Source organism: Gadus chalcogrammus, chromosome 6 (genome assembly GCF_026213295.1).
Source record: "Gadus chalcogrammus isolate NIFS_2021 chromosome 6, NIFS_Gcha_1.0, whole genome shotgun sequence".
Lineage (NCBI taxonomy): Eukaryota > Metazoa > Chordata > Actinopteri > Gadiformes > Gadidae > Gadus > Gadus chalcogrammus.
Genome location: NC_079417.1, coordinates 4,572,142 through 4,595,605, shown reverse-complemented (window position 1 = coordinate 4,595,605; position 23,464 = coordinate 4,572,142). Strand labels below are relative to the sequence as shown.

At 44.0% G+C, this 23,464-nt stretch overlaps 1 protein-coding gene across 1 annotated transcript in view; it reads right to left on the bottom strand.

Annotated features, from left to right (window-relative positions):
• Nucleotides 1–23,464, bottom strand: part of adamts3 (ADAM metallopeptidase with thrombospondin type 1 motif, 3) — a 91,309-nt gene that overhangs the window by 19,556 nt on the left and 48,289 nt on the right. Inside the window, exons 7-15 of the mRNA XM_056591548.1 lie at nt 23,030–23,186; nt 17,761–17,866; nt 14,117–14,260; nt 12,701–12,833; nt 6,692–6,805; nt 5,522–5,667; nt 4,440–4,615; nt 2,888–3,021; nt 2,280–2,403 (exon numbers count right to left, since the gene is read on the bottom strand). Of these exons, the coding sequence (XP_056447523.1) occupies nt 2,280–2,403; nt 2,888–3,021; nt 4,440–4,615; nt 5,522–5,667; nt 6,692–6,805; nt 12,701–12,833; nt 14,117–14,260; nt 17,761–17,866; nt 23,030–23,186 (1,234 nt within the window). The remainder of the gene's footprint in view (nt 1–2,279; nt 2,404–2,887; nt 3,022–4,439; nt 4,616–5,521; nt 5,668–6,691; nt 6,806–12,700; nt 12,834–14,116; nt 14,261–17,760; nt 17,867–23,029; nt 23,187–23,464) is intronic.

The following is a 23,464-nucleotide window of genomic DNA, read 5'->3' as shown; positions in this document are numbered from 1 at the left end:
CGATCACACAGGAAAAGCTGCTATTTACGTTGAGGAACCCTAAGGGCAGAGCGAAGTGGTACTTGGAAATCCTTTCCACTACAAGCAGACACTAAACCCAGCGTGTGAATATAAATGACGCTGCTCTACGATCAGGATCTCTGATGTAACAGATGAGAGTGTGACAGTTGACAACGCTTCGGTTTTTTCAACTCAACTAAATTAAACTCCACTCACTGGGGGTAAAAAAAGGCAAACATGACCTCACCTCACTTTTGTGAGCACATTATGTGATTGCAATCAATCCTATAATCACCAGTTGCTGAAATAAAATTACATTTTTATGGTTAGGGTTTGGAGGGAGGAGGAATTCATCAGGGGCATCTTCACAAACGCAGACACTTAGGTTGGGGCAATTCCCAGTTAAAATTGCAACAAGCCAGCGCTAGACTAGGATTAGTGGTAATTGTCAGTATACTAATGCTACAAACAACATTAAAAAAGACAAAACACTAACGAGAGGGTCTATACAACATTTAGTCACACTGGATACTTGCTTAGTGTGTTTTCCAACAGAGGCATTTCTTTTTGGCTTCTCTTGCTTAATTGTCTTCCTGTTAAAAAATGTGAGTGGTTATAAAAATAAAAATAAAAGTTAACTAAGCATATCCTAAAGATTTTATCAAGCCTTTAGTCCGCTCTTAAATTTGCAATGTATTTTAGCGTATGCATTATGTGATAATTGATAGTTAGCAGTTGCATTTAAGCCTTAAAATTTAAATTAAAAAAAGAAAGCATTCTGGAAGAAAATGCGATTTACTAAAAACCCATTTCATCTTATTTCACATCCATGGTTACAGTAAATGCAAATGCAAATGTAATCAAAAACTCTTCACTCTTTTACGATGGAACATAAACAAGCCATTAAGTATGTAGTCAACAAACTATGACGCCCAAACAACAAAAATAAATGTTTTCTTTCTGTAAGTGTACATTTGTTTGTGAGTGGAAGTGTGTGTGTTTTTATGTTTGTGTCCGTGTTTGCAAAGGGTCAATAATTAAGATTTGTATACGCCAGAAGAAATGTATACGCCATTGGCTGGAGGCTAGTGTTCCTAATGGAGCCTTCAGTTGCATGTCCTTAACCATGCCCCATCAGCCTCTTAATATATTTAGTGTATTTATATTCCTTCTATGCGGCTGTGCTGGATAAATGATATCCAAGTGGTATCCTCTTGAAGCACCTCAGTACCAACTAAGTATTTGCACTTTACTTCACCGTATTGAATTTAACCAATTGTGTTGCCTCTAAAGTGCTGTTGTTCACCTTTTGTCCTCTTCGAACGAGAACGAGATAGGGCACACCTCTTGAGTTTATGTAAAAACTGTGATATTCTATACTGCAAAGACATAGGCTACTTATCAAGGTCATAAGCAATTCAAACCTCCTTACACTAATGTGTTTAATAATGGGAGAGCCATACGTTTGCTTTGGCTGCTAATTATCCCAAGGGTCTTTGTCTTCTCCAGACTTGGGGCGTTTCTGTTTGAACACAATCTCAAAGCTCGCACTCATGGCTTTAGCTTTTGTCTCAATTCCCTGTTCGCCTTTGTTTTAACTGAGGCTATGTCATTTTGAACGTACTGCAGACTGAAGGAATAGGTTCATTCGATGCTCGAGAAAAAAGGCCCCTCCCCTCGCGTCCTGTACTCATGAAGTGTTCAGTCGTGTACAAAACAACAATTCAACAAGCTTGCTTGTTGAGATTTTGCAAACAAATACCTCATCACAACACAAGTACTTCAAACCAGACAAGATAAAGAGAGAGACAATAGCCGTGTTGATTAACACATATAAATAATAACCAATTGCGTTATACATACTTCTTCCTTCTACCACCTATTTGATTATGTGGGAAACAGATACCGCCATGCCCCGGCCCCCCAAAACAAATAATGAATAAACCAAACCAAACAGAACAAAAAACAAAGATTGTGGCTTAAAGAGTTATCGCAATTAAAAAGCCAACTAGAATTTGCGCTTTTCTTTTCAATTTTCCCTGAATGGGCAGTGATTTTGTGCTGCAAACGTTCACCACCGGCAACAGATTATACCGCCACTCACACAAAGACTTTAACATCGTTTTCACAGAAACCAAGAGCATTCATTTCAGAAAGGTTGGAAAAAAACAGTGTTTACTAGATTTATCGATTAGAAGCGGGTTGAAATTGTATACCGCACCTCTCAGCTATTGTTTTTAAAGAAAATGCAAGGTATGCATTATCGAGTTCTGTCTCACCTGTTTTCTTTGGCGTGCGAGTGAATGTCCCTTTTACTGTACGGCAATGTGCGTTGTCTCCGCCACAAACTCCACACTTGTCCTCAACTTTGTGGGAGCCAATTTCTCTGTCACAGCCAACTTTCTGAAAATAAATAAATCGATGCACCACAGAATGTTTAAAAAGAAAAAAAAAAAAGACAAATGACAGGATAAACAGGCCTAGGGGAGAGCACCGAAAAAAAAGATTGTAAAATAAAAGAACAAGTAAATGACAGGACCCCCATTAGTCCCGCTGTAACACAGCAGTGTTCTGTTATTGTTAGAAATTTGATTACATCCTCTATTGCACACACAGCCACACACACACACACACACACACACACACACACACACACACACACACGTACGCACACGCAGCTACTAATCTGCCCCAACGAGGAAGCACACATTTTATCTATCTACGCTTCATAAAATGCATTTTTTTATTAATCCCAGACTGGAAGTCCCTTGAGCGTAAAGGTGCTTAAAATGTTGTTGGCGTTAGTTCTGACGTCCGGCGCTCCCCGTTCCCCCGCCTCTCGATTCGAAGAAGTCTTTACGTTCCTGCGGTGCGGTGAAGTCCTTACCACGCACTCCCCTCTGACACACATGCTGTAGGCGTCCTTGTAGGAGCACCTGGTGCCGTCGTGCACCAACAGCTTCATGTAGGCCAGGTCTAATGTTTCCCGGGACTGGCAGTACAGGTGGCATCTCTTGCTCGCTGGCGGAAGACAAAAACAACAACAACAACAACAACAACAACACAGAAAAACATGTTAGGAAACGCATGTCATCTGCCGGACTTTTCCCTCATCACAAGCTGTTCTTCTTAACTATGACTGCTGTCGTGGGCCCCGTTGGCGCACCGGGTGGAGCGCGTACCCTTAAGGTTCAGTCCTGAAGGCAGCGACCCGGGCTTCATTCCTGCCCGCGGTCCTTTGCTGTATGTCCTCCCCTCCATCTCCCATACCCTCCTTACTATCTCACTTCATAATAAAGCATCCAAAAAATAAGACATATATATATGACTGTTGCTTCTTAAAAAGGTGCTTTAGGGATGATTCAAGCTGTATTATTTGAGGGTGGTCTGTTAGAAAGGGCATAGCCATCCGCCCAGTTATAAGTGAGTGAAATCGCCAGTGGACTTCGGCTGCCTCTGTGTGAGCCATTTTAGAGGTAAAACCTCTACAGGATCATGTCTGACCAATCAGTGTGTGTGCTCCGTGGTTCTTTGTGCGAACCCATCTCGCCGGTCAATAACAGATGCTTGAAAAACAACACGTCTCAAAGGGAGAGAGCGGAGGGACGGCAGGGAGCATAGAGGAAGGGGATGTGGTTGTTTTAAAAACAGCCGGCTCTCGTGTGCTCTTTTCTGTTCACTCTCTTTACAACAGGCTTATCGTAGCTACAGCAGCAACACAGCAAACAAATGGAATCTGTTTGACTGTTCCTGTTCAGAAAAGAGAGAAAGAAGAAGGAGAAAGTCGCCTCACAGTCCTTGTTACATTCGACACCTTCAAGACGACGCGGCACGGGACAAGATGAAGGTTCGCATTATGCAAAGACACAAGAGAGCAAGTGTTTCATCATAGAAAGGAGTGCTTGAAAACAGTTCCAACACTTTCTGCAGGATGCTGCGCCGCATACTAAATACTGCAAAGAAGCAGGAGGCAATTAGACAACTAATAGGAAATCAGGCAGGAGCCAGGCGACCATGGCAACGAGACAGCATTGATAAAGACTTGGACGTGAGGTGTACATCCAGCAGCTACTCTACATATTTTTCTCCCTTTCATAATGGCCAAGACAGAAGTTCCGAGGCTAATTTAAAACCCACACACATAGCTTCTCTCCTTGGTACGGCCGTTCAGAACCATGTCTGTGCACATGCCTTCTCAAGCATGCACACACGCACGCACACACAACACACACACATACACACACACACACAAACACAGACACACAGACAGACACACACAACACACTCTCCCGCGTTGTCCGATATCCTCCATCACTTATCCCCGCCCCTCTTTACCTGTACCACAAACAAAAATAACCTTTATTTTGCGCCATTGCACAATCCCAACGCTGACCGAACAAAGAGTGAGCTGCTTCGCACGTGCTTCAGTTCAGGCTTACGGTCTTGGTGTTCGTGGGGCAGCCAGTGGTGCTTGGAGCCCTGGAACTCAAAGTGAGAGTTGCGGAGTTGACACTGCTGGGCTCTGAAGTCCTCAAAGTGCTTGGGGCATTCGTCGGGGTTGCAGAGCTGGTATTCGTAATTGATTCCCGGGCAGTCCTGACCACCGTTGGAGGGCCTTTGGGGGGGGGGAACGGAACAAAATAGGTCAAACCGGAGGATTGGATCAAACGCTAAGTACTTGGTGAGGCTTATTGGCGATGCAGACCCGAGACAGGGGGAGAGAATCAAAGAGACTCTGGGTAACTGGTGACATTTTTTTTATAAAACCTATACGTGCGGCGTATTTAATGCAATGTCAGCAAACGCTAATGCTGGGCCGTCATGGAAGTGCAAGAATGAACTGTATAAAACGGACGGCCCACGCCTTACTACTGATAAGGGAGCTGCAATGTTAGTAATGCTGAGTGCGGGACTTTTCTTTAAGGCTTTTTCGACTTTTATGACCTATAAAAGTTGTTATAATGATTGATAGTCATGTTTAACCATACTAAAGTGTCAAATAATGACGTACATGCATTTCGACGTATTCCCCGCTGACAGTCTGGGGTGGCTGTGCAGAGCGCTAAACACTTGGGAAAACGTTTGTGATTCACTTGTTCACATTTCCGGGAAATCATCTACGTAGAGGCACTCCTGCCTCCGGTTACTCCGATAACCAATCACAACGGAGTTGGGTTGGCAGGAGGGGGGGCGAGGGGGCGGAGAAGGACGAAACCGAGCGTTGACAGAGAATGCTGAAAGCGCCCGGATGAGAGGAAGAGTTTCCCGAAAATTTACATCGTTTTTTGTGTATGGTTAAACATGACTATCAATCATTATAACAACGTTTATAGGTCATAAAAGTCGAAAAAGCATAATAGGTCCCCTTTAATTTCTGTGTTATAAAATAAAAAAAACATCACAGAAAGTGTCACTTCTCGATCTTCCATGAAGCACTTTTCGGGGCATTTTTACAGACAATTGAAAGTAGTCTCTTTTTTTTGGGGGGGGGGCTTTGCGGCAGACCCTAGCCGTCTCTTACGCCGGACTGGTGCACTGGCGGGTGCGGATGCGGACCCCGGTTCCACAGGTCCGGGAGCAGGCGCCGTGCTTGCCCCAGTTGCCCCAGGACCCGTCCTGCTTCACCTGGTTGGGGTTCTTCCACATGCAGTGACCTTTGTAGCACCACTGAGGAGACGGAGAGACAACAGAGGACCCATGAGGGGTGAGACAAACTAATTATCACTCCGACAAAGGGCATCCTTCACTGATGGCACACACTGTCCAATAGCGGCAGAGGAAGAGGTTCTACTCTATTTTACGCATCAAGGGTTTGTTATCAATGAACCGATCAGACCCATAGTTTGACGCCGTCGGTGTGTGTCTGCGTGTGTATGTGTGTGTTTGTGTTTGTTCCCTTTAGTTAATACCAGTTAATACCTGGTTGCCAGATTTGTAAAGTCACAAAATGTCATTCTGGGATTTCATTCACTCAGATTTTATTTGATTGATTTCATTATTTTATTGATTTACACGCACACATGCACGCCCACACACAGCTTGTATTGATTCAATCCTCACATCAACAATGCATACAACGACTGAAATCATGGGGTTGCTAGGCAACCAGGAATAAGCAGGAACACCTTGAGGTGAGTGAACAAGGAAGTCATTTCCACATCCCCATGTTGTCTTCTGCTAATGACCGGCAGCGAACCATGGTACTGCCACGGCGCTGATGTTTACCGTGACAACACTTTAGACATTGGAGACAAACTGAAAACCTGCGCTTCATTCAAGCACACACCTGAGCCCTGTACTGCTTGTGGTTACCGATTACTATGGTTTGACACGAATGTGTGACGACAGCGTGGTGCTTTGTCACAGCCGCGCACGGTGCCTTCCATTTGAAATCCAATTTGAGTGTGTCAATAAAGGCGGCTTTACCTGTCCTCGAGCGGAGAACGAAAACCGTCACTGCGCGCCAATCTATCTATCCCTATGTGTGAGTGTGTAGGAGTGTGAATGATTGTTTCTTTACTGCATCTCTCTTCTGGGTTCTCACGTGCGCCCGCTCACCGTATTTCGATTCGGCGGGCACTTTCGGAGGGAGCAAAAATACCACACTTACGCTCAGCGGCGGCCACTGGGAGAAAGGGGCCCTGACGTAGCTTAGCACGACACCGGCTGGACACGAGTGTTCGATACTCACTTTTCCGGGCGAACACTCGGTTCCGTCGAGGGGCGGGCCCTTCTTGGTCTTGCAGAAGTACGGGTTGTCTGGATGGCTGCACCACAGCTGCTTGCACGGGTCGAAGGTACGGAACTGAAAAGAACGGAGGATGAGGGTCATTCAAGGTGGATGAAGACTGGTTAGTAGGGAGGTTGGTTGGTGGTTTCCTCATGCTGTGGGCATCATTGTCAAAAGTATAGAACCTATACGCTTGTAATTTACTTCAGTAATAATAACAATGGCTATATATAATTTCTTGTCTTTCTTTTTGAATCCACTTCCAAATATGACTATGTGAGGGGTCATGGAATTGGTGCGATCTAGTTTATTTTAGTTGGTATACCGTGGCGTAAAGCATAGTAGGTAAAAACGGAAAAAGTAGGTAAAAACGGACTGAACTAACTGATTTAAATTATCCAATAAAAATGTTTGGCAAGACTAGGGACCATGACTGCAGGTGAATGGGTCTGAGATGATTTAGAAGGGACCTACCACCATGTTTGAGGTCAGATGCCGGTCTTCCTACAAACAGCTAGTAGCCTGGGCCCTACCAGGGGGGCCGAACCTTTCTTGAACTAAGACCTTCACAGTGGCACACTGCTGACATCTACCCGTCCATATTGGGAGCTGTATAACTAATGGCCTACAGACGTTGCCAGATTGACAAATCACTGCTAACCCTTCATTTTCTCCCCTCGCCTTCACCCTTTGCCTGCTCAGCAGCGCTATTTCAGTTGGCGGTCAGGTCTATAAACAGGGTATTTGTGAAAAGAAAAGAATTTCTAAAGAGAATGTCACTTATTTGTCATTATATTATATTTTATATTTGAAGTGGGTGAATGGAAATCCTGAAAACAGTCGATTAGCATAAAAAGCCTGTCCAAACAAATGGGTATTTTATAGTTTCTTAAAACAGTTAATCTGTCTGAAACTGTTTATAGTTGACCGTCCATTGCATCTCTTTTGAGTGTTTCCACACTGCCCTCCACACAATAAATCACAATCACCCCAATATCTCTTGACAAAACCCTCCATAAAGACTCCTCTGCCATTTAGCGCAGCGAAGCGATGTCCTGAACAGAGGGCATGTTACTCACAGTATCAAGTAGAGAAGGGTCATACTCTCTATTTATAGGTCACCCCTCATTCGCCACTTAAATACTGGTATACTGTATTGCTGCTTCTGGAGAGGGTCTCAGGGTCATAATCCACCAAGCCATAGCCCCTGCACGCTCCCTGAGACAATAATTTACGGCCAATTGGAGGGCAATTAACTCATGAGTTTAGCGTATTTGCACACCCGTGGTCTGGTATTTACTGCTACAAGGTTATCGTGGTTGGAGGCACACAGTGGCTGTTCAGTGATGACCAAAGCGGATCAGGCGTATTACATATAAACTGTACTGACTAAAAGTACTGGGGGTTCATTATCACCAATCAGATGATGTACCCTCCTTTCTTTTTTTACAAACTGTGTATAACTATATGAACATGTGATTCCTATTGGATATTGACCTGTGCTAAGCCTCAGGTCAAAATTGGTAGAAGTTGCGGGAATTAATGTGATCACGAAATTCTGTAGGGCCTGAGAGTTGAGCGAGACTTTGGCTTCAGATTTGAATGTAACCGGGGTATCCTTTTTGAATTGGAAAAGCTATTAGTTGTACTACTTCCTTTTTACGCTGTGTTAACCATCAAACGAAGAGGCAAATCCTGGGATGTGACGCACAGTTACATGCGGAGGTAAAACGTTAAGGAAGGGGAGACGGCAGAAAATCGCTAGACACATTAAAAAAGAACCGTTCAGAAGACTCTTACTTTCCAATCGGATAAACAGAGGTCCCTAGGTAAAAAGATGCTTCTTAAAATGTGGCTGTGCCACTTATCCAGTTGATTTGTTTCATTCAGTAAATATACATATTTTTTAATTAAGGAGCATGCATTCAAATCCCTCAGGGGGTGAAAGCTTAACATTGAAGGCATTAACTCAAACCGAATGGTTCAGTGAAATGTGCATCTCAGAAGAAATTATGCTGACTAGAAACAGACATATCCCTGGTGTGTGATTGTTTCAAATTGTCTGATAATGCGCAGGATGCTTTAATTAATGATCTTATTAAAGCGTCCTGACGTCCCTCTTGTTCCTCAAATAAACGTATACTTAAATTATATTTCAATTCTGATTTCCTATCGTTAAAGCATTGCTGAGATTTTCTATCTAAAAACCCCACTGTGTTTGGGTGTCGCTCCGGGTCAATTCGGAAGGACAACACTGTGGTATTCTGTCTACAAACTCAGTGAAAAGCCCATTTTCATGGACCACATTCTCACAACCTGGGAGTGTGTAGGAGGAAAGGCCGGTGGAAGACATTTGTCACACTGATGGACATGCCGGCTCCCTGAAAAACCAATCTACTTCGACGTCATTAACCCCAAACAAAATCCTTAGAGTCAAGACTATTGACTAATTTTACATCGCCATCTCCTACGACATAATGAAAGAAAATATATTTTTTTTCCGCATCACATATTCTCAAAAAATTCGACTTAGTCAAATATATACTGTATTGTGTGATTAAATTCATACAAATTGTGAAAACACCTGATGCTAGTCAAAATTTCCATCTACTATTTATGCAAATGTATGTCTTTCTGAATGTTGTGGGGTGAATGTTTTTTCCCATTCATTCCATTGTGTAAAATGTACTTCATGTTCTTTATGTTACTTCAAAGAAGACTTAAAGTAGATCGTCAAGCCAACATTTGACTTCTTTCCAAAAGGGTAGTGAGGTCAACGAAACCAAAGAAAACAAACACCAATGGACTTAAAGTATATCTCCGGCAAAAAAAATGTGTCCGAATCTGGAAGTAAATCTGTGCCATTGGATTTTGAAAATAAAAAGCCATTGAATTCTATGCACTGAATATTTATGCATTGAAATAACGTAGGCCTATCTGGATTTTTGCCTCTGAATATAACTCTTTCAATTTCTCAACAAATCAATTTCACCTTTAATTTGCAATGTTAAATAATTCAAAATCAAATGTTCAACGTAAAAAAAATTCAACTTAAATATTTTCAGGGTAATTGTAGTGGGTTAAGGAGCCCAATTTATTAGGGCACCAATTTTGCCCGACAGCAACCTGCTTTTAAAGATGAACTGAACTGAAAGTTGAAGTCGAGTTGATATAACAGATGTATTGTCTGCCTTCTCATTGGTACAATAACTAAAAATGGATGAACTTGCTAAAAGGGATTCAATTGTACGGTGAAAGTGTTACAGGGCGCCGCCATGTTGGATTTCAACAATCAGCTACGTCACTGGCATGGTAACCTACACCTACTCTGTGGCTCTCCATAGCAGGTAATGAGTCAGGCTCTGAGGCTCGCTGGAATGGCAAGGAAAAGCAAACAACCAGGTCTACAGGAGGATCATCTTATTGCATTGCCCCTGGCTGCAGTAATGAATTATGTAGGGCCAAGGCAGCTGGGGTAATCATACATTTCCACAGGCTACCTTTGAATAGGAAACCAGCCCTTAAAACATGGCTGGCAGCCTTAAAACTGACTAACCCTCTGATAGCCCCTGTGTCATGTCAATCTCCACAAGCTAGCACTCCGACCATAAAGTGTATAAACTATTAGTCAGACGATATCACAGATCTATGTTTCCAAGCTGCTAATTAAACCACGGCGGGTCTGTAAACAGAAGTTCCACAAATGTCCCTTTCTATGAATATGTAGGTACTACAGCGTTTGTACAGCTCATTGCGTTTCCACAATGAGTCCGTCTTTACGGAGATATTCCTGAAACGCATCAAAGGAAAAAGGAGGAGGAATGATCGTTTCTGCCTCGTTACTTGGTTGCTATTTATGCGGCGCTCCAGTGTCTCCGCTAGGACGTCCCTTGGAGAGAGCATGGCCACTTCCAAAACCTCTCTCTCGCCGCACAGCATCCGAAATGCCCTGTGCACGGTTATGCAACCTAATCCCACCATTAGATGGTCAAGGTTGACCGGGACCACTCGGCAGCAGACCGATTCAATGGCAGTGTCCATGCTCCCGCAGCACCACCAGTCACACCCACAGCAACACCAGTCACACCCACACGCACACCAGTCACACCCACACGATCCGAAGGTGGAGCTGGAGCCTGAAATTGATGCCTCTCTACCGGGTGGCAGACGGACACTACAGGCATGTCCCTCACAGGCTCAAACGCGAAACACGCCATATTAACATCACTGTTTTCCGCCGTGGAGTGTAGAAGACGTTCGCGTGTCTGCAGCAACGACCTAGTCCTACCATGCCAGTGACGTCTTCGGCGCTCTAATACTAAAAGACGCATTTTCTTTTGTTGCCAAAAAAAGCTATACATTGATTTTTTTTTTTATAATGGTCATAACTAACACGTTATCGATGTTGATTATTTCAGTTCAGTTCATCTTTAATTTGTCATCCTCATATCTGTTAGTGTTGGTTCGTTCGTTCGCGAACCGGTTCGAATGAACGAGTCTTTAGGACGAACGAACCGAAACGGTTAGTTTCTCTTGTTCGTCTCGTTCACCATTCGATTCACCGGAAACTCGACTGAACGAACGAACGAGTTTCCGGTAGCACTAACTCCACTGAGTCTGACTGACTCAGCTGAGAACCGTGCAATGGCATGCATTCCATGATGCGATTCACCGCTACCGGAAACTAGGCTGATTCGCGAACGACTCCTCCCAGTTCAGTCGAGTTCCCGGGGAATCGATTCACCGGAAATTCGACTGAGCTGGGAGGAGTCGTTCACGAATCGTTTGTTCGTTCAGCCTGGTTTCCGGTAGCGGTGAATCAGACTCAGTGGAGTTAGTGCTACCGGAAACTCGACTGAACGAACGAACGAACGAACGATTCGCGAACGACTCCTCTTGGCGAACTGAATCACGCGAACAGGGTCACGGAAACGAATCATTAAATCCACCACTAATATCTGTATCATGTCACTCAGTGCGGAATAGCGTTGGCTCTGCGCGCTCGTTGCACATCGTTGCCCCCTGGTGTCACACTTTTCGGTGGGTCGCAGAATTCTGAGTAACACCCGCTTGCTCTCCTTGCTTGACCGCGATATAGCATCTAGGATCGATTGCTCTCCCTTTTCATCCTCGTCATACATTGAATTTTGCAGCTGACTTTGGCATGTTGAATTTGGGGACGTTGAAAATATTTAAGTTGAAACTTTGAATATTTGATTTTGAATTTTTTAACATTGAAAAATAAAGGTGGAAATAAATTCAGAGGTAAAAAATCCAGATGCATTATTTCAATGCATACATTTTCAGTGCTTGGAATTCAATGGCTTTTTATTTCAAAATCCGATGGCACAGATTTACTTCCATATGAATCCCTACACGTACAATTCAGCAGCATCATTATGCGTGCTATTGACTTGGCTGTATTATACTGCTCTGCTCTTGCTCAAATGGAAAAGTCTTCTATCCATGTTGTGAAATGTGACTGCAGTTGACTGTTCTGTTCAGCTCTCAAGGGATTCATTAGCGCAGCTTATCTGCTGGCTCTCTGTTACTCTGTATTAGCTCCACTCCTTTGGGGAAATTGGGGTCGCACATCTACCTTGCAGTTCTCACTGGTCATTAGTTAGGGTTTAGGGGACAGGAAGTGCGAAAATAAAAGTGTCTACCAGCCAAATTAATTATAGAAAACTTGACACAATTCGCCGAAAACTATAAAAAACAGCCGGGATCATATCCATGATTCATAGCTGGGAATTTGAAGCACTGAACACCTTAACAAGACGTTTCTTTGCCAAAGTTGGTCACCTAGGGACTGAATTGCAATTATGTAATTGTCAAGGCGCATTTAAGCAGGAAAAAGACTTTGACAGCTTCCATACTCTCCGTCCTCAAGCTATTAAATTTTCCCTCAGTGGCATTGGTTCCCCTAATTCGCTGCCTATTTAAGTGACGCCTGTGGGCCGTACTCACTGAAGTGCAGATCTTATAGCCGACACCAAAGTCAAAGCGGCACTGCTCGTCCATTGAGTAGTTGATGCCAGGGAGTTCCGGAAGCTGAGGCCAGTCGTGCTTGAAAGGGTCGTCCAGGAGACAGTCATAGGACCTGGCAAAGATACAGAGCAAGGACAAGCTACAATCGAAAACCATACATGGTGAACAACAACCATGACAACATAATGAATCTTGTCTCAAGAAAGGGATTCAGCCGCCCACCGTGACAACGGTGGTTTTCAACACTTTGAATTATCGGTCCCGACTTGAGTAGTGTGTGTGTGTGTGGGGAGACTGAGAAAGAAATCTGTGATTATGGTGGCAACAGCCAAAGGGATGTCATAAGCTGTTCCAGGTAACTAATTATTCAGATATCTGGAGGTTAAGTTTACAATCAGAAATAAACCTGTGATTGTCTTCAATGTCATTTGAAATGGCTTAAACTGTTGCTTCACTACCAGAGCAACAGGTTGTTTGGTCCAAACCTGCAAAAACACAGGCTTCCAACGGGGCTTGACATGTTTGTTTCATGTATGAATCAGTGCACGTCTCATTAGAGAGGCTAGCATTAATCCATATTCCATTTGTAGTTTATTCTATTTTAGTTTTTGGTTTACTGTGACTTTTGAAGAATAAACCTAAAAAGTCAGAGGGTAATTAAAAAGTCTTGTTCAACAAATCTGATCTGTTTTGCAACGGATCGGGGCTTGTCACAGATGATGATGCTGTTGCGTCCTGCGGCGCGGTCTGATGAGAAAATTTATTCCGTTAAGTAGGGACGGAAAAGCTGCCCGCAAATTGTGCGGCGGGAGGCAGGCAGCATATAAGCCTGCATTTGAATGTCATTACGCTACGGCGAAATGGGATATAGAAATGAAACCGTTAGTTAAAACCAAAAAAATAGTGAAGCTGTTTCCCAACGCTTTATTTCACACATTTCAGGCTTTCAAGCTATTGTGCTGTCACACTTTATTACGCCACACTGTTATAAAATCTGTTATAAAATCGCCTTAGAGGACTTAGCTCACGCAAGCAATCACAGAACAGTGATCGATATATACTAAGTCACCACCCTTTGGTGTGCACTCGCACACATGTTTGTGCCCACATGAGTGTGTGTGTGTGTGTGTGTGTGTGTGTGTGTGTGTGTGTGTGTGTGTGTGTGTGTGTGTGTGTGTGTGTGTGTGTGTGTGTGTCTGCTCTTGCTCAGAGCGTGTCTGCTCTTGCTCAGAGCAGAAACACGTTCTTGAGTGTGTGTTTGTGTGTGTGTGTGTGTGTGTGTGTGTGTGTGTGTGTGTGTGTGTGTGTGTGTGTGTGTGTGTGTGTGTGTGTGTGTGTGTGTGTGTGTGTGTGGTGAGTCAATGTAGGTGAGAGAACAAAATGAAGTTGACTCACTGGATGTAGCGCTTCAGCTCCTGCCCGCTGCACATGGACCAGTGATACCGGTGGAACGCCGCCTGCACCAGGGGGGCCATCACGCTGCCCATGGTGGTCTCATCCCCACAGCGGTTTCCCTGACCGTCGTGCTCCATCCCCAGTCTGAAGACCCCCCCACGCAAAAACCAAAAGACAGAGGTGAGTCAGCAACATGGGTCCCCTCAGTTACACAACAATGCACCAGAGAAACTGTAGACCTTAGTGTGTGTGTGTGTGTGTGTGTGTGTGTGTGTGTGTGTGTGTGTGTGTGTGTGTGTGTGTGTGTGTGTGTGTGTGTGTGTGTGTGTGTGTGTGTGTGTGTGTTTTTCAAGAGCTATGAAATGTGTGCCGTGGGTTGAGTGCTGTAAAAAATGGGAGTCCTAACTTGACACTTGGCCAGAAAATGGAAGAAAAAGCCTCAAGCTCTGTAATTGTGATCCGAGGTAATATTTTGTTATCTCTGATATGTCTTGCAGCCAATCGTCTATGGATGAATATTTTACCGAGAGCAAATCAAGCTATGCAATGCAGATAGCTGGGACTTCTATGTGCCCTCCAGCACAGCAATTTGGACAGGATGTCAGGCCGTTTCACCTTCTTCTCCTGGACATTTTTTTTTTGGCAGCCGTCTTAATTACGACTCTTCAAACGATTCTTTCCCTCCAGATGGGTCTATTGCAAGTTTTAGATTCATTACAACTTCAGGAGGTTGAACTTCAGAAATGTTCATGGCCATCGCTTTTCTACCACGATAATGGGATACGTGTTCTGGATTGTTCTGGATGCAATGGCAAAGCAAGAATCTGAGAAAGCCATGGTTAAAATCTCTTAAAATCTTGAATCTAGGCAGTTTAATAAAACATTATTATTTCGACAGAAGACTCAGGGGAAGCCACTAGCAACCGCCAGAAATACAAATGTTGAGAAGTGAGAAACACAAATACATCTAGCATATCAAAGTAGTTGTTTAGTTAGTCCACTAATAATAAGTTGCCTAATGTAATTTTTTTAACCTTTAATGATATTCTTATGTATTTTGGAATTGCTATTAGTTTTTAAATTTCGAACTTTAAGGTTTTATATATTTACTTTAATGTAAACTTCCATACACATTTCCTATGTATTTCCCCATAGGCATTATTGAAGGCCTAAACTATAATTCTGTCGAAATGCATTATTTATAGAAGTTACACTGACACTTAGTTTTTGTCATGTATAATTGAGACATAACAGTACATAGAATCCGAATAAATATAAAATAAATAATAAATATTTACGAAATAATAAATATTTACAAAGAATAAATATTGACCATTGGCCCACATTGCTTTATACATAGCTACAAATAATACAAGGACTGTTAAGAATAATAAAATAGCTTTTTAAAAGGTAGACATGGCCATCGTTTCATGAATTCCATCTGTGGCCCTTCAAAGCAAGCCTGATTTCTCTGTGAAAACAACTGACCTTTAAGCCCTCCAGCTGGTTCTCAAAAGGAATAATGTCTCTCTCCCTCTCCTTCTCTCTCTCTTTGGATTATTGCCAAAATCGAAAGAAAAGTCATTCCTTTCAATGAGCTATTATTAAATGATAGTAAAATCCATTTAGGCTGTAAGGACAACCTGTATATGTGTCTTATATTGTCTGTTATAGATAATATATTATTTATGAATAATGTTAGGAATATCCAATTATTCATATCTGTACATTTGAGGTTAAAGATAATTAATTTTTTAGGATTATTGCACTAGCGGGATGGGAGAGCAGATTGGTTAATGGGTTTGGTGCCATTCCCCTTTATGGCAATGTCATGTTTATTCGAGTTTCCCAGCGGTTATATACAGTAGATGCTAATAGGTCTGGCTCTGTAAAGTCACTAAGAACCTAGAACCAAGTAACACCATTTTTAGACCCAGAATGAACTGTATAGAACGACAGCGCCAACGCTTATATAAATTCTATGATGTTTATTTGATCGTTTTTTGTAAGCTGTTTTTGACAGAAGCGTAATTCATTCACACAAATTCGGCCCTTGTTGTTTCTTAACGGCATCATTCGATTTTATGAGTTTTGTGGAGAAAATAATCTGCTGTTTTTCTGAATTAACAAATTTATTATCTAAGAATTAAGAAAACGCTTTCATGGCAAATACAAATCCTGCTCTATTTTCTAGATTAAAGAGATACCTCAGGATCCCAAATGAAGCTCTCTTTCCCCTAAGTACGGAAGCCGAATGCAAGCTCACCCGAGAAAATTATTTCTGCTCATGTTCTTCTGAATAAACAATATAATTATCTCAGAATTCTGAGGGTTTTTTATGTAAAAAGAAAATCTGCCTTACTTAATGATATACCTCATGAGGTGAGGTATCTTTTAAGTCAGAAAAACAAGAGCAGATTTTTTATATTTATGCAAAACCGTCCTCAGAATTCTTAGAGTTCATTAACTCGTTCATTTAGAAAAAAGGGCATACTTTTAAAAACACATTTGAACTTTTCTGAGATTTCTGAGAAAATGATTAATTTAGAAAAAAAACACTGCACTTCTGTACCGGAGAGGCTACTTTTATTTTTATCCATTCAAACTTTTCTCTGACTTCAGAGATAATAATGTTTTAATTTTCTGAAGAGCAGAAACTATTTTCTCAAGTGAATGCGTTACACTTCCATAGTGACAGATGGATTGCTTTGAGGCTTATTCTACGTGATACCCCATCTCTGTTGCTCTGCTGAATCTGAGACTACAAGGGGTCACCAACAGCTCTGCCCTGGGAGTGGACGCCACTTGAGTATCCGACTCGAGATCATCCAAAACAAGGTGTGCGACTGCCAATGTGTGAGCGTGAACCTTGGCCTTCTAATTGAAACCAGAAGAGAATCATCGCTTTCCCCCGGCACTTTTTTTCGATCCTGTGGAAAAATCCCTTTGGCTTCGTTGGTGCTCCACCATAATCCCACTAATATCTGTATGCATATTTGCTTGAACAAATTTGTAAAGACCGTCGCAGAAACTCGAGTGCCCTGATCTTTTGACTCGATAAGCGAGGGTGGGTGACTGGACGGTGCTTGAATAATGTGGTCCGACTTAATCAAACAACAACAGATTAAGGGAGTTAGCCACTCTGATACCTATTGTCTCCATGGTCATTATATTTGTATTCTGATCAAAAGAAACACAACGCACCCGCATGTGAGATGGACATTCGCATGCTCTCATGTGACACAAGGAGGATCACAAATGACAAACATATGAGTATCTGTAGATACACTCTGCGTAAGTTTGACTGTAAACACAAATTACTGTAAGTTTGTCGTTTGTGTTCCTCCTTGTGTCAGAACTCTGATGTGGGGCGGACACATGCATTCCCACATGTATGTGCATGCCCTCATGTGACACAAGGTGGACAACCGGTGACAAACATGTGAGGTGCTGTAGTACATACACACACATACAAGTATATGTACTACAGAAGTATGACTGTAAGTTTGTAATTTGTGGTCCTTCTTTTGTCAGAGCTCTGACACAATCCATCAGCGGGAGCTAAAATTCAAACCATCGGGGGACCAAGGAGCACTCCAATGCAACACAACAGATCTGCCCTCCCCACATAGACCTGGACCTACACGTGTCCGGTCTCGTGGGCCACGACAAAGGCAGAGGAGAAGCCGTCTTCATGGTTGAGGGTACAGCTTCTCACTGGGTGGCACATACCGGTCACTGGAGCGTAGCCTGGAGACAGAGGGTAATTAGAGATCAACGGGAGAGTGAGGCGGAACAAAAGCACATAATGACAGACATGGGGAGTTTGAGGAAAATAAAGTGTGTGTTTGTGTGTGTGTGTGTGTGTGTGTGTGTGTGTGTGTGTGTGTGTGTGTGTGTGTGTGTGTGTGTGTGTGTGTGTGTGTGTATGGGGGGGGTGGAGAGGGGAGATGATGTTGGGACGAGATGTGACAGCAGCAGCCTTGTCGAAGGAGACAGTCAAAGTCTGGAAGGAAGCGTTGTGTACCATGCGTCAGGCCGTCATTCTGATGAGAGGGTGACGTTGAGGGGTGAGTGACGGGAGGAAACGACACGGCACATCGATTGGCCGAAAAGTGTCGGAATGCACCGAAAAGTGTTAAGTAGGAGACATGGGTTGGGGTGGTGGTGACGACCCCCCCCCCCCCCCCCCCCCCCCCCCTCTGCGCTGTGTTGAGAAATCAATCACTGATCGGCAATCGCATAGCAGGATGAGCAATGAGGCGGCACATCGTGAGACGCACGCGCGACAGAGTCTACGGAGTCCACAGAGAGAGAGGACGATTTTGGACATGTTCCACTATCGGTTGTTATTTCTTAAAAATCATTGATAAATAATTTTGTTTTTTAAATGTACCATCTTTCCTAATCTCATGAAAAGCAAGGCAGATACTGAAGCCTAGGAGCTCAAAGTAGCAGAGCTTACTGCGCTACATTGATGTTTGATCTTAAGGAGGCAGCCCTTTGGCCAGCGGGGCAACGTGAGCATGCAGGTGGGGATGGGGGGGGGGGGATCAAATAGAATTGTGAGAGGCAGTATGGTGCTGAAAGGCAGAGGATCTGAAGACTCTTCAACACCCCGTCAGAGGTCCTCATCGAGGCAATCGCGTCGACCCGGGTTCCTCTGAACTTCTGGCACCAATCACAAGAACTTACGATGAGGGCATAGTGCTTTCTGTGCCCACCGCCACACCCTTGGAGACAGTGGGTCATCCAGCCGAGGGGTCTGTTACCACAGAGGATTTCTAGCCCCTCAGAGCAAGGCTTGTAAGAGCTCTAGGGTCAATCAGCAAATCCCCCTGCTGTGCATTGATGGCTGTTTGCGCACCATGCGGATAAACAAAACACAACTGGAGCTGAGGGTTATGCTCCCTGGCTGGCTAAATGATTTTGTAGAGCAGTCCCCGGCAAGGACGGTGAGGAAAACCACATTTAACAAGCAGGGTTTTATTTTGTGCATTTTATTCGCTTCAGGGATTTCTTGTTGTGGGCCAGAAATGAGGATACATTTCCAAACAATGTCCTTCCATTTATGTGAGGGGAATCAAAGTAAGTAAAAATTTCCCCTGGGGCAGCCACATGTAGACTGTGGCTTTATGTTTGTACGGCTTTGCTGTACTAAGTATCGCTTTGCCGACCTGAGCATTGTTGCCATTTAGTCGTCGGGGGCCTACACTAAACTGTGTGCCTTTATCCAGATTTCAACGGTCTCTTTTTCTCAATTGCCTCCCCCCAAGCTTGAGATCAATCTGGCGGCAGGCCAGGCTTGGTGCATCGCTTCCTCCATTGGGATTCCTCCATTTGCCAGACTGGCAAAAGTTAATACAGGGCTTGTACATCAGAAAGCATGGGAGTTTTGGCTAGCGATACTCCGCCATATTGAGAGGACACTAGAGTGTTGAAGTGTGGTAAAATCCTCAATCAAAGCAAATATATACCGTGACCTAGGCTCATCATGTAAACTTTATTTTTCTATGTCTTGAATGAGAAACGCTGTGGCACTTTCAAACACACAATGTCTCCCCATACTGACTGATGTTGCTTAAGTGATTCAAGATATAAACAATGGGTTGCAAGGTTGTGTCTAGCAATGATTACACTCATCAATCAGTGAAATGAACAGAACCTTAAAAGACCTGTCTTCTGAGAAGTATATTGCATGTGAGGTCCTCACTCGTTTCCACCTCGGCTTTCGCGATGCTTTGAGCCATGCTTCTCGAGCGTAAAGGCGAGCCCTGGAACCGAGCAATGGTCTTTGAAGGACCTGCCTGAGGTGGTGGGGTCGGGCACCTCATTAAAGATCACAAGCAGACGATTGCATACACCTCCGTCGTTCAGGCTTCCAGCACTTGCTGAGCAGGAGGGAGGCCAATAGAGATGGATAGTGGTTATCTCATATAAATGTAGAGAACCGACCAAACGCTAAGCTCAAAGTCATTGGTTTCTCCGAACTGAAAACCCTATAGCTTACAGGCAACCGTTGATTGCATTGCAAAAAGAAAAACAATAATGTCGGGATCCGTGACTGGGTAGAGGGTACATCATTTGTGTTGTATTAACGGATTAAGAAATAGCTGCGCTTTGAATGTCATTTGAATTGCAAATGTGAAAATTGTGGGAAAAAAAACAATGGCGCGAAAATCCATGTTCGTTCTCCCTTTTTTTCAGCCTTGGTTATGCATAGGTGCCTTCAATAGGTCTCAGGAGGGCTTCAAGGTGAAGGTACCTTTATTAGAGGCAAAGATAAAGAGACAACCACGAGGGTCACTTCAAGGCAGGAAAAAAGTAAAAATGTGTCTCTTTAAGGCAGGAAAAAAGTAAAAATGGGAGGGTGTCCTGCAACCTTGAGATCCTTCCATTGATTTTCTGTCTCTTGATGTACTTGCGCCCTTTATTTTAGATTGGCTACCTGGGATGAAATGAGAAGGGAGACGTGCCTCCTATTGTCTGCTCACTAGTTGACTCACGGTCGTCACTTAGACCGCATCCCAGTTCATTATTCCTGTGCTGTCACACTCTGCTTGTCTTTATTGTTGCTATTCCCATCCCGTCCAAATGTCACCTTTGCTCCTGTCTTCACCCGTTTCGATCCCAAGTAGCCTCATTATTTCCCCTGATTTTCAAGTTTCTTCAGGGTTTTTTCGTTCATTTTTGAGGGGGATTTTGACTGAAGATGATGTATAACAGACATAAACATAAACTCTCCCGCCCACGACTGGGCTTGACGTTTCCATTCTTCCCAGAGAAACCGGAGCTGTCAAAGGAATGGTTGACGCGTAGTCGTGCATCACGGTGAGATGTTTCGCAGAACAACAGCAACATGACACGTGTCTTGTTTTAGTGTGTTTTTTTCTGGTCACAGAAGCGCAACCTCAAAGGCGCAGATGGTTATTAAATCTTATGGCTAGACAGACATAATAGTTCTGGGCAAGAGAAAACATTTTCACCTTGGTGGTGACATCAGGGATGTAAAGAATAATAACCAATACAAGATAAAAGTACGCTGGCTTTGTCGGTTGATGTGTTAATTGTTGTGAAAAATCATTCGTCAACTGAGGCTGTTTCTCATTATATTGTGTTTGGTCCAAACTTTGATGCGCTTGTAAGATGTATCTGTATCAGGCACGGATCTTTCCTGCATGTTATAAGGGTAAAACACATTAATGTAATACTGCCAAACCCTAAGAAGCAACTGAGCTGATGTAGATATGGTCCTTTATCTGTCATTATATTTACTTTGTTTGCTAAATCCCCCTATGTAGAGCCCTTTGGGATCTTGAATAGCGTTACATAAAAGCGTTGAAGTCTTGAGAAGCGTTCATATTAGCAGGGCCGTAGCACCAAATCCTGGGCCCCTATACTATAGCTACTGATGGGCCCCCCTGCGCCAGTTTGTTGACGGGGGGGGGGGGGGGTCCGGAGCGATTGTTGCCCGGGGGGGGGGGTTTTGGTCATGGGCCCCCCCTCTGCCTTGGGCCCCCCCACAACTGTCCCCTTTGTCCCCGCAGTCCGACGGCCCTGCATATTAGTGTGACGCTAACCAGCGTAGAACAGAAAAAGTCACGCTCACAGACCACAGCGATTACGAGGGTTTACCAATTCACGAGAGGGAGAAACTGATTGACCGCATCATCCTCTTTCAGACAAAGCAAGCTTGGTAGGCAAAAGCACCTCGAATGTAAGAACAAAGTATTGAATGACTGTTGAAGCCATTACCGGGCTGTAAATGGTGGAAACAGTGGCCGGTCACTCTTAAGGTCTTACTGCCAGCCCTCCGTGAGCTAATTAAAACTGAAATGGGCAACGGATAGATGGACTCTTGGCAACTATATAGCCAAGTAGTTTGGATAGTCTGGTTATTGCCTCTGCTATATGCTACAGCCCCCATTGCTACGTGATACACAGCAGTCTCTCCTCGGCTGCGGACAACTGGCAGACGATCAAGGGAATAATGACTTCAGACCGCAGCATATTTAACGGGGGGTCTCTGCTCAGCATCTTGAAAATGCCAGTGCAGATATTTTAATTTCAGTACGGTAATCGTCCCTGGTGTGGTTGAGGATTAAATAAAAAGCTGATCGAACAGCTAAGCATTTCTCTCTCTCTCTCTCTCTCTCTCTCTCTCTCTCTCTCTCTCTCTCTCTCTCTCTCTCTCTCTCTCTCTCTCTCTCTCTCTCTCTCTCTCTCTCTCTCTCTCTCTCTCAGTACAGTGAGTTCTTCAGCATTATTATACAAAGAACATTGTCAGATTAGGAAAAACTTGCTCAAATCTTTTCTGTTTCTCTCTCTCTTGTGCACTCTTGTGTTCTCTCTGTCTCTACCTCCCTCTACCCCGCTCTCTCGCTCTCTCTTTTTTCTTTCTCTGTCTCTATCTCCTTCTACACCACACTCTCTCTTTGGTAAGGAGCTCCTTATAAGCACAGTAACAGTCACAGAAGGTTCTGAATACATAGAACATATAGAATATATCTATAATGACTTCACACATGTACAGCTGAGGAGAGAGAGAGAGAGTGAGAGAGAGAGAGAGAGAGAGAGAGAGAGAGAGAGAGAGAGAGAGAGAGAGGGGAAGCGAGAGAGAGAAAAAGACAGACAGAGAGGGAGAGAGAGGAGAGAAAGAGAACGACGGGGAAACAGAAAAACAGAAAGAGAGAGAGAGGGAGAGAAAGAGAGAGAAACAGACATGCAGACAGACGGAACGACGGAGAAAGAGAAAGAGCTTTATGCTTGCTTCCCAACATAACTCCATTACACGCGTGTGTGTGTGTGTGTGTGTGTGTGTGTGTGTGTGTGTGTGTGTGTGTGTGTGTGTGTGTGTGTGCGTGTGTGTACTGCTGCATCCTCCTCTATTGAACTCTCATCCAGCCAGCTCACCCTGCATGCCGGTGGGGCCGAAGCCCTGGCGGGTGAGGAAGATGGCGTGGTCGTGGTGCTCCGAGTGCTCCGAGTCCGCCTTCTGCTGTGCAAAGGCCCAGCGGCAGACGTTCTCCAGGCTCCTCGAGGGGTTCCCTCTCTCGATGAGGCTGATGGACTGGAAGGAGAGCGGAGGAGAGGGCGGTTAGGGGGGGGAGAGGGCGGACTCGTGAGTGACAAACCGCCACTTGTCAGCCTAGCTCGGTCATTACCGGAGACGGCAACAGCAAGGGTCGATCAAGTCCCATTCTGATGCACCATGGGCAACGCAAATGACAGACACTGCGTTAGAAAGGGCCTCGTCAGATTCCACTGTCCCCAATGTCGTGGGTGCACTGGGTTGTTTCGGGTGACTTTGGGTGAGTCTCATTGTTCAACAAATGACCTGATTAAACG